This window comes from Triticum urartu, chromosome 6, assembly GCF_003073215.2.
Source record: "Triticum urartu cultivar G1812 chromosome 6, Tu2.1, whole genome shotgun sequence".
Lineage (NCBI taxonomy): Eukaryota > Viridiplantae > Streptophyta > Magnoliopsida > Poales > Poaceae > Triticum > Triticum urartu.
Window position 1 is genome coordinate 412,214,346 of NC_053027.1, and position 11,007 is coordinate 412,225,352.

Genomic DNA, 11,007 nt, shown 5'->3' on the forward strand with positions numbered 1-11,007 from the left:
GGTGTGATACAAGATATCGATGAAGGAACTGGTGAAACACATGCAATGATTATTCACGAGATACATGCAAAAAACCGGTTTTCATAGTTGTAAGTTTATTTTTGAAGTAGAAACTTTAATTTTGAAGCTTATTTTTTTGTCAAGCACGCCTATGTGCTAGGTATAGGTCGCCGCTTAGGCCTTGTTTGGACACGGAGGGAGAAATCTCCAGGGAAAAGACGCCCTGGGTGAAATAATTTTGGCAAAACAAAATACCTGTGAAAAATTCACGCGGCCCTTTGGTGTGTGCTTGGGAAGGTTGAGGAGATCAGCGGAGGAGGTAGGCGCCATCGCATTTTAGCAGAGGAGGTCGCAAGGCGGAGTACGATTCTAGGACTCGTCGTGAGAAGGATAGGGAGAATTCTCCTGACCTGTCGAGGCGATGGTTTCATACCCAGGGAACTGGCGTGGATCGAGGAGGAAAATGCCTCCCCCGCTTAGCACCAAATGGGTCCCATAAAACCGGGCCGAAATTTGCTCGTGGTATTTCCACCCAGGGAAACGACGGGATCCCGAGAGGGTACCTCGGAACCAAACGAGGCCTTATGGTTGGGACATTCCCATGACCCAATCTCTGTATTTATGGACATTTCAGATGCTTAATAAAGCGAAGCGAGATTTCTTTAAAAAACAACCCAACAATTCTTGATTCGATCTGCCATGTTGATGAATCCCTGTTTGGGAACTTCCTCAAGGTTCAAAATAGATCAGGATAGTTTGGTGTGGTGATTTCGGCTTTAGAAGTTTATGGCTCGATTAAGTAGTAGTAATTTTTTCCGTTTCCAGGCGTACCCAGATAAATTTGGCAGGGCATTGTTGTAATTGTCTCCCTCCTCCAATTCCAACTCGCCGCTGCCCTAGCTTCAGACGTTCGGCGACGCTCCCATCCCTTCCGTTCCGTCGTCTCGCTCCTCCTCCCCGGCACGAACACTAGGCAGAAAGGGTTCAAATTTCGGCCTGATCCGGGCGCCGAGCACCTTGATTCCACCATCCGAATCCACTTCCCCTTTGCGATCTCCTCGTCGCTGTTCGATCTGCCCCTTCTATCGCCGATTCCTCACAAGATCCGATCCCTCCTCTCACCCATGGATCCGCGCGCCAGGTACCCTCCCGGAACCGGCAACGGTCGCGGCGGGAACCCTAACTACTACGGCCGTGGCCCGCCGTTGTCGCAGAACAACCACCACCACCACCAGCAGACGTCGGCGGCGCACCAGCAACAATACGTGCAGCGCCAGCCGCAGCCGCAGCCGCAGCAGCACCACCAAAATAACCAGCAGCAGCACCACCACCAAAGTAACCACCAGCAGCAGCATCACCAAAATCACCACCAGCAGCAGCAGCAACAGCAGCAGCAGTGGCTGCGGCGAAACCAGATCACCGCGGCCGGGACCAGCGGGCCCAAGGTCGTGGCGCCACCCCCAGCGGCCGTCGGCAACGATCCTAGGTGAGACGATAAAAGCTTAGTAGTAGTTTGGATGGCAGCTTATAGGTCATGGTAGCTGATGCTTCAACACATAGTTTAAGCATCACCAATGTAGCTTGCGAAAGCCAACCAAATGCTGTGGTAGATGCTTCCTTTTCTGATGTTAAGCAACCCACATCAGTTTTCTGCATTCTATGTTTCTAGCTGAACTGTAATACAAGTAGCTTAACAAACATCGGGTAAGTAATGAATCATTGATCTAGACATGATCATAAATAACCATTCTACGTGGAGAAACGTGAACTGGAGATGGCCGCTCAGCAATTATTATATTCGGTTTGTGCAGTTCACAAGATTGGAAGGCCCAACTGAAGCTTCCACCCGCAGATACACGATTCAGGACAGAGGTAATTCATTCCATCTTGATTCTTAGTTTTGTGTTTGTTTCTGGAGTTTGGGTACTTCCTCTACCAGGAACACCGTAAATGTTGAAATATGTTGGTCGCTATACTTTGCATAACTAGTTTTTTCTTGCTGTGGTAAAAATTGTAGTCACGACTCTTTTTATTTATCAACTTCCATTTGTGATGCCTTACATTGCATACCAAATATATGGCGATCCTAGTTTTGAACGCTGTTTTGTCTGAAATCCATGAGTTATCTTCATACCACAACTTGCAAATCAATATTTCATTACTTGACACTTGATGCTAGTTACTTGTATTTTCAACGTGAATAAATAAGACTTCATCCTATATGTTATTGTAATGATCATACTTGCATATTAAGTAAATTTGGTTATGGTTCTTTTATCCCCACAAGTGTTAGATCCCTTCGATCTTTGGTTAATGTCGTGTCCAGTAAGCTAGTTCATAATGTTGCTGCCTCACTTTATGTGTTGATGTGATCGTTATTATCTAATCTCGTTCTTTGTATAGGATGTTACTGCCACCAAAGGGAATGAGTTTGAAGATTATTTTCTTAAGCGTGAACTCCTGATGGGAATATATGAGAAAGGATTTGAAAAGCCCTCTCCAATCCAGGAAGAAAGCATTCCTATTGCATTAACTGGTAGTGATATTCTTGCTAGAGCAAAAAATGGAACTGGCAAGACTGCTGCATTTTGTATTCCTGCACTGGAAAAGATCGACCAGGACAAAAATGCTATTCAAGGTTTGGTCTGCATCCTCACTTGATCTGATAGATACTGTTTGGGGGTCAAATGTATTACCTGTGCCTTGATAGTAATAGCTGATAGAAACTTTGACATGTATATTTGCTCCTTCCAAATGTGGGGTTTTGTTTGTTTTTGTTTGGGTGTACCTGTGCATTGGTCAGCTATATAGTACTGGAAAGTTTTATAATCTAATGCTGCCTCCTGTAAATTTGTAGTTGTTATAGTTGTTCCCACAAGGGAATTGGCTCTACAGACATCGCAAGTTTGCAAAGAGCTTGGCAAGCACCTGAAGATCCAAGTTATGGTCACCACTGGTGGAACTAGCCTGAAGGATGACATTGTTCGTCTATATCAACCTGTCCATTTACTTGTTGGAACGCCTGGACGTATTTTGGACCTTACGAAGAAAGGTGTTTGCATCTTGAAGGACTGTTCAATGCTTGTTATGGACGAGGTAATTCATTCTAAGCCTATCTAAATAGTCACATTGCTTGCATTGTCTTGTAAATGGCCGATTTTTAAATCTTAATACATAGTGAATATTTGTTCACTTGTATTTGTATCTGTCTGTTTGGATGCTGGTTGCTGACCATACTTTGCCACTCTGTTCTGAAAAGTTTTTGAATCCACAGTTTATGTAGCTACTTGTGGCAACTAGCTTTTTTTTTTTGCTGGGCCTGTTTGGTAGTTAGGCAAGTTGTCTGAGTTTAAGTTAACACTTCCTTTGGTTTGTAGCCACACCTGTGTTAAGTACTCTTTTCCATGAGGGTCGCACACGTCACTGACTCAGAATTGTTGAATAAGGCTCTTAGGCTTACCCCAAATGTGGATCCTATTTTGAGAATTAACATAGCTTGATAAATAAGTACGCCTTGGGTTTGAGCAAAAGAAGCTGTGAAGTTTGCAACCTTAAGCAGTAGTACATGAACCAAACATGCCATGGATTTATAACTGGTTGGTAACTTGGTATGGAGCTGAGTAATTGCGCCGCACGCCCGCACCATGACTTTAGTTGCAAACCTAACTTGAGTTCATGAGCAAACCAAATAGTTCTTACATCTCACGCTATGCCTTCAGTCGTCATGTTAGAAGTGCCTTAAGAAAACCATTTCAGAAGAAGAATTTGTAGCTATTGGACTATGCCTACGCTGATTCTATTTTCCCTGACACAAACATGCAAATATATGATTCGTCCCTCAACTGCTACATCAAGTAATTGCCCTTTCTAGTTCCCGTCGAACAAATAAGGTTTTTTGAAATCAAACTGTAACATCAAACTCATTACTATTTATTTCATTTGAGAAAAACAACAATGCGATTAAAATCATGAGAAAGCATGTATACTTGCAAGCAATAATAACAATGTGAAAAAAAAACCGAGTTCCTGTATTTAGGCTAAATAGAGTAGTTGGTAGTGAGAAGGATTGGCATTAAGATCATTGCTTAAGTTACTTGTGAATAAGAATGATGAAAAGATGAAACACTGGTAAAGAGTATGTATAAAGGCAAAGTTAGTCTGTAAAAGAACTCAGTAATGGTTCCTAAAGGACAAATAGTACCTGAAGCTGAGAGGCAAGGTGGCGGCGCCCTCGTCTTCATCTTGTAACTATAATGTAATGTATTTAAGCTATTTTCTCTTGGGTTACATGTCTAGCCTACCCCAACTTGCTCGGGACATTTTAGTAAATGTATTGAAGCTATTTTTGTCTGTAGAATTTGTGCGGAATGAATTTGCTTCTGTAGTCTTGGGCTTGTCAATAAATAAATATATCTATTGTGCTTTCTTATGAGAGTTATTGGCTTTTCGCAGGCAGACAAGCTTCTCTCTCCTGAATTTCAACCTTCCATAGAGCAGTTGATCTGTTACCTTCCAGCGAGTCGACAGATTTTAATGTTTTCAGCAACATTCCCTGTGACTGTCAAGGAGTTCAAGGATAAATATCTGCCTAAACCTTATGTTATTAACCTCATGGATGAACTTACACTGAAGGGAATTACACAATTCTATGCTTTCGTAGAAGAAAGGCAAAAAGTTCATTGTCTTAACACCCTCTTTTCCAAGGTTTAATAACTGTCTCTCTTTTAGTTGGACATTTTGATCTCCTGCATACATATAAATAATCCAACTTATGTTTATATTGATACAGCTTCAAATAAATCAGTCAATAATATTCTGCAACTCTGTAAATCGTGTTGAGCTATTAGCGAAAAAGATCACGGAGCTTGGTTACTCTTGCTTCTACATCCATGCAAAGATGCTGCAGGACCACCGTAACAGAGTATTCCATGATTTCCGCAATGGGGCATGCAGGAACCTTGTTTGTACAGGCAAGCAATTATGTGTCTTCTGTATTGCCGTTTTCTCTTTGGAGCTCATTGCTAGTTCATCTCCCTTTATGTGCTATCTGGTCTGAGTTATCTGTGCTCTTGCGTACAAATACAATATTGGGTTTTTATCATTTATGCCACCGGTTGTGTCTCACTACTCAGTTTCGCCACTAGGAATTTCAACTGCTCAAAAATCCATCGCTTCGTTAGACACATGCTCAAAAATGCCACTGGACACCATTATTGTGATCTCAAATCTCTTTGCCATGTTATAATGACATAAATACCTATGAACCAACATGCCAGCTCTCCCTCTATCTCACTACAATAAAGTGTGGGGTCCACTTGTTCCCAACAACGTTCTTATTTTCCTGTAAAATTATTCGCTTGGTTACTCCTGACATGTGGGGCCATACTTATCATTGTGAGATAGAGAGAACTGACATGTGGGTCTAGGCTTATTTTTGTCATATAACACGGTCGACGGGTTTGACGTGAAAATAGCAGTGTCTAATGGCATTTTTGAGCAAACATCTAACGGAGTGATGGCATTTTTGAGATATCTAATGGCATTTTTGAGCAAGCATCTCACGAATCGATGGCATTTTTGAGTAGTTGTAACTTCTAATGGCAAAAATGAGTAGTGGGACACAACTAGTGGCAGAAATGATAAAAACCCTACAATATTTGTGTCACTCAATCTAAGCTTGTCTTCATCCTTACCATTATGCAATTTATTTTGATGAAAAGGCACATGTACTAATGTTTCAACAGTCTACTTGAAATTTTAACTCGGTCTAATCAATCACTTAATACATGTTTTGTCTTCAGTAAACCATCTATTTAGTTTGCTATTTAAATTTCGCATAGAGTTCTATCCCTGAAGAGATACTTGTCAAATGTCAAGTGACTAACGAAGTGATGAGTGTCTCAAATTAGTTCCGGCTGTGAAAGACAGTGGAAAAGAAAATCCTAGTATTGTCGTTTCATGTTAGTCAATTTTCCAGTGGTCACTTCAAACTTCCGTCAACTGCTTGTTATAAGAAATAAATGCTAGTAAAATTGTCTAGTAGTTGTTGGGCTTGTTGCTGGAAGCCTGGAAGAAGTGTGTGGCGTACCATTTGTTCAAGTTTCTTACGTCTGTGACTTCATCTTTTTCAGATCTTTTCACAAGGGGGATAGATATTCAAGCTGTTAATGTTGTTATCAATTTTGATTTCCCCAAGAGCTCTGAAACGTATCTCCACAGGGTATGCAAATGATTTTTGACTCAATTTCTCATACCATGACAATCAAATTTTCGTATTTCTTATGTATTCTGGGAATATTGTTTTATCTGTTCCACAATCTTAGGCCCTGTTCAGAACGTGGCAAAACAAAGGAATAGAAAAACGCGTAGGAGTAGGATGTTGGCCAAAGTGAAAACCTACAGGCTTGAAATTGTAGTAAAAAGTTCAACTAGTGGTGTTCGGAACACAGGAAGCCAGCATAGGAGATAGAATAAATTAACAGACGGATTAAAAAATTAAGGGAAACCGGCTGTGCTTGCCTCTTGGTGAATCATTGTTACACGTGGACACACACCACATGCACCACCATCGTTTTTGCTTTCACGTGCCATTGGATGGTCCACCTGAACCAGGTCTACCCCACTTCTACAGTCAAACACATCAAATCTAGCAGTCCAGGGCTTCACCTGTTTGCCTTGGGCCTACGCGAAAAATGCGCTTCGAGCTCATGTTCCAGTTCCTGTGAAAAATGGAGGATAGGAAGCTTTTCCTTTGGAATCGGTGTGGCTGTTCCTTTGCACCGAATGCTCCTGAAGGAAAGAAATCCACAGCAAAGGAAGCCTCCATGATTCCTGTAAAATTCCTTCGTCCCGAATGCAGCCTCAATGGTTTATATCCGAATAGAAAATTAAATTTTGTGTATCATGTAAATGCTTTGTCCTCGATATTTTGGTTACTTTGTTTGTAATATATCTTCCTGCTCTGATTTTCTATGATTCACATAACCTTTTTTTGGCTTTAAAGGTTGGTAGATCTGGGAGATTCGGTCACCTTGGTTTGGCTGTGAATTTGATCACCTACGAGGATCGCTTTAACTTGTATGCTCATTTCCTACCTCAAATTTCTTGACCGCTTATATTCTTTAGTTGCTCTCTTGACATAATATTGTTTCCGGAACAGGTATAGGATTGAGCAGGAGCTCGGAACTGAGATAAAACCAATTCCCCCTCAGATAGACCAGGCCATATATTGCCAATGATAGGATAGTGCTTTCGCATGCATTCACTTTCTCTGAGCAATAAGAAGACATCTCTTGTAAATACCATCTCATCACCTGTCAGGTAACAAACTGTTCTTGTTTGTGGTTTCATGTCATGATCAATAACCGTTGACTGTTTAGTTTTTGAATCACAAATTCACAATGACTGAAAATATGCTTACTGTCACCTGAAGCTTTTATTGTAACATTGTCATTTGGGGGTTTGTGTGGCATCCATTGGTTGGTTTTACTGTTGAAACTGCTTGCAAAGTTACACAATTTTGTACCTTATGTGGTTTGTCACTTCACAAATTTAATCCATCACATTTGGATCTCCTAGTTTACATATTGGTATAACTGTGTGTAAAGTTAGTACAGCTTAGGGAATTTTTTAACCTACATACCACCAAAGAACTAGCCACGGACAGGAGTGCATGGAAGCTAGCTATCCATGTGTCAGAACCATGAGTTGGATGCGAGACCTTATGGGTTTCAGCTCTAGCCTACCCCAACTTGTTTGGTATCACAAAGCTGCCTGTACGAGGGAAATACAACTACATGTATATGGTTGCCAGACCAGTCGCGTGCGTGGCAAGCCTGGAGTGTGTCTGGTTAGTGCTGCACCCACATAGTCAATGACAGTTAGGCTGCGACAAACACATGCGGTTTTTGATAAAATGTCCCATATCACGTTTGAATGATGCAGTTAGAGATCAATTCTTAGTCTCTTAACAGAACATATATGCTTTTGTTCTTCATGCTTTTACCTCCTGTCACAGCTTATGTTTACCTTCTGTGATGTTTGCAGGTCTTATTGTGGGCCTCCTGTGGTATATGGGAACATTAGTGGATCATGTGTGAGACAAGACATCTGGGTGTTCTGATTGATGTTGTTATGCTGACATTAGTGTGGTTAACTCAGGGCAAACGTCCTGTTACTCTTTCAGGCACATAGCGGTGTACATTGCTAGGTGCCTGTTATTGGTCTAGCCATGGTCTTTTAGTTCTTGACATCATAGCTCCTTTCGTTTCTTTGTGGTGTCGTTAGCTATTTCTCACAGGACATTTTAACCCTGTTACTTACTGGTTGTGAGTCTGCGCTGTTGGTGCACACAAGTTATCCCAAGTTCCAGCTTGGTCATGCGTCGTTGAGGTGTCAATCAGAAGTCGGTCATCCAACTTGAGCTCTGAACTGTCGATGCGAAGTAGTAGTCGCTAGGGCTTTCAACTAGTAGAGGTGAACTGGATATATTGTGCCAATAATGTGCAGTGAGCTGCATTGTGCTATGCATATGCAACCTTCCTCTTGCATCATGCCTAGTAGTCGCTGGGGCTTTTAGGTATTGGTCGTGAACTGGATATTGGTCTGTCAATAATGTGCATTGAGCTCTTGCATCATGCCTAGGCAATGTGCATGTATGTCATTGTCCTTGCTTAAATTCTGCCGGATATTTCCAAGTTGACAATGTATTGCTGAATAAACAGAGTTTATCTGCTGGTATCTGTGCTGGACAAGGGATGCCAGTAGACACTGAACTGTTATTTGCTGCCTCATTGTTGATTGTCAACGGTCTTTCCCTTGGTTCGCTCTGCTATCTATATGCATCTTTATGTTGTATATATGCTTTCTACTATAATTTTTGTTATGCATTTTCTTTTTTTGATGATTACAATATTAGAAGTATTAGAAGTGATTCTGAATTATTTGTGATCTGTTATTTAACTCATGTGAAAAGAAGTCTCATATCCATTCTGGGTTTGTTTTTTCAAAGCTATATTTATGGCGATCTATGTCTGTTTTACAGTAGTTGTTACAAATGGGTAATCCCTCCTGTCATGTTGTCAAATGTTTTGAAAGTTCGACGCTTGCAACAAAGAAGAAAAGGGGAAATGCAATCATGAGAATTGAACCCCGTTGGCTGTTGCCTTGTGTTTTTCTTTTTTGAAACCGAGGCAAAAGAGTTGCCTCATATATTAATTAAGAGAATAATAGAGTTTATTAGGGCTACAACACACTCCACCGCCATACAAAGGGATTACTCTCCTGGCATGATTGAATGCAACTTCTTAGCCCCGGCGGCAACCCAAAGTGCCGCCTCCCCTTTGATGAGTGCTAGAATTACAAATGGTGGTGCACTATTGTGGTGTAACACCCGTGCATTATGCTCGTTCCAGAGGGCCCAAGAGGTGAGCAAGGCAAGGGAGGCCAACGCCTTCCTATTGGGGGCGTAGGAGTCGGAGAGCGCGATCCATCACTCTTTGATGGATTCAAAATGATGCCAGACAAAGGTGTCGATGCTTTCGAGTTGCAGCCATTCCTTGGTCATGCCCCAAAGCTGAATGGAAAACTGACATCTGAAAATAAGGTGATTGACTGTTTTCTGCTCACGCCTACAAAGGGGACAAAGGCCATGGTTTGGCCATCCACATTTGGCCAATCTGTCCGCTGTCCACACTCTATTTTGAGCGGTCAACCAAGCGAAGAACTTTATTTTGAAGGGGCCCAAACTTTCCATATCACTTGTTCCAATGGCGAGCGAAGCATGCCATGGAACTGTGCCTTGTAAGCAGAAGCTGCAGAGTAGAGCTCACTGTCAGTGTGTTTCCACACAATTTCATCCTCCATGTCATGTTGCAGCTGGAAGCCTCGAATGCTAGCCCAAAGTTGGAGGAATTGATGGAAGTGAGCAATCGAGAAACTGTTGGACAGTTTGATTTTGGATATCCAAGCATTGTTCAAAAGGGCCTCTTTGATTTTTCAATTCTTTCGTACGGTTGCATTATAGATGATCGGAGCAATGTCTTTGGGCTTTCTACCTTGCACCCAAGGAGCATCCAAAAAGGCGTGCGGGCACCATTGCTGATAGTGATGGTTGTGAAGGCGTAGAAGAAATCATAGTCCTTGTTGTCACACCGGTTTCTCAAACCAACCCACATCTTGAACGGCTCCTTCCACTCAAATCAAGGCCATCTCAACCTAAGGGCCCCTGCCAATTTTTCCGTATTGAGCACACCTTCATATCTATCTATCGAACCACTGCTGCCGGCGAAACTCGTCTCTGCAGACTACATGGTCTTGTAAACTGAGAGTGGCAACGGGCTCTGTCCGGTCCGTGATACGCCTTTCTTTAGTCCGTAGTTGGGGCAGCATGGGACGAGTCAAAGGACGTTGTCCAGGAAATATTCAAACGCTCCTGAATCAGACGCAGTCCAGTGTTACTATAGCGCAGCGTATACTTCTTGTGCGCCATGCATGCGAATAGTGGCAGTGTGTGTTTTCTGCGCTCTCTCCATACCGATTTTGTAGTGCCATCGCATTCAGGTGATAAATTTTTGCTCCCCTGTGCCATCTTTTATGGACAAGACTGTGACTGTCATGCAACGGGCACAGGAGTGCTATTTATTTTGTGGTGCCATCGCATTCAGGTGATAAGTTTTGCCCCCCGTCCCCCCTGCGTCGTCTTTAGTTGTCGACAAGTTTGTGACTGTCATGCCACGGGAGCGGGAGTGTGCCTGACTGAAAAGTTGAACGTAGACGCACAAGCAAAAAATACGTACGTTACCACGTCTTCTTCCCCTAATTCCCTCGGCAATGATGTATCTGCAGCATGCAAGCCCACCATCCTGTAGACAGTACATGTACATGTACCATACGGTCCATACGTGGTACTAGATCATGATGGAATCGGATCATACGTTTGGCTCATCTGGCCCTTCCGACGGAGAAACAGAAGCGCGCACTGCTCACATCGACAGCTCTTGTGCGCGA

General features: G+C 42.5%; 1 protein-coding gene across 1 annotated transcript; it reads left to right on the forward strand.

Annotated features, from left to right (window-relative positions):
• The first annotated feature begins 861 nt into the window (after positions 1-861).
• Positions 862-8,792, forward strand: LOC125513846 (DEAD-box ATP-dependent RNA helicase 8). The gene is made up of 10 exons (XM_048679053.1): positions 862-1,486; positions 1,812-1,872; positions 2,404-2,638; positions 2,858-3,096; positions 4,453-4,704; positions 4,790-4,970; positions 6,132-6,220; positions 7,004-7,077; positions 7,160-7,320; positions 8,047-8,792. The coding sequence occupies exons 1-9, from the start codon at positions 1,125-1,127 to the stop codon at positions 7,236-7,238; spliced, it is 1,572 nt and encodes a 523-aa protein (XP_048535010.1). The 5' UTR covers positions 862-1,124; the 3' UTR covers positions 7,239-7,320; positions 8,047-8,792.
• Positions 8,793-11,007: the final 2,215 nt, after the last annotated feature.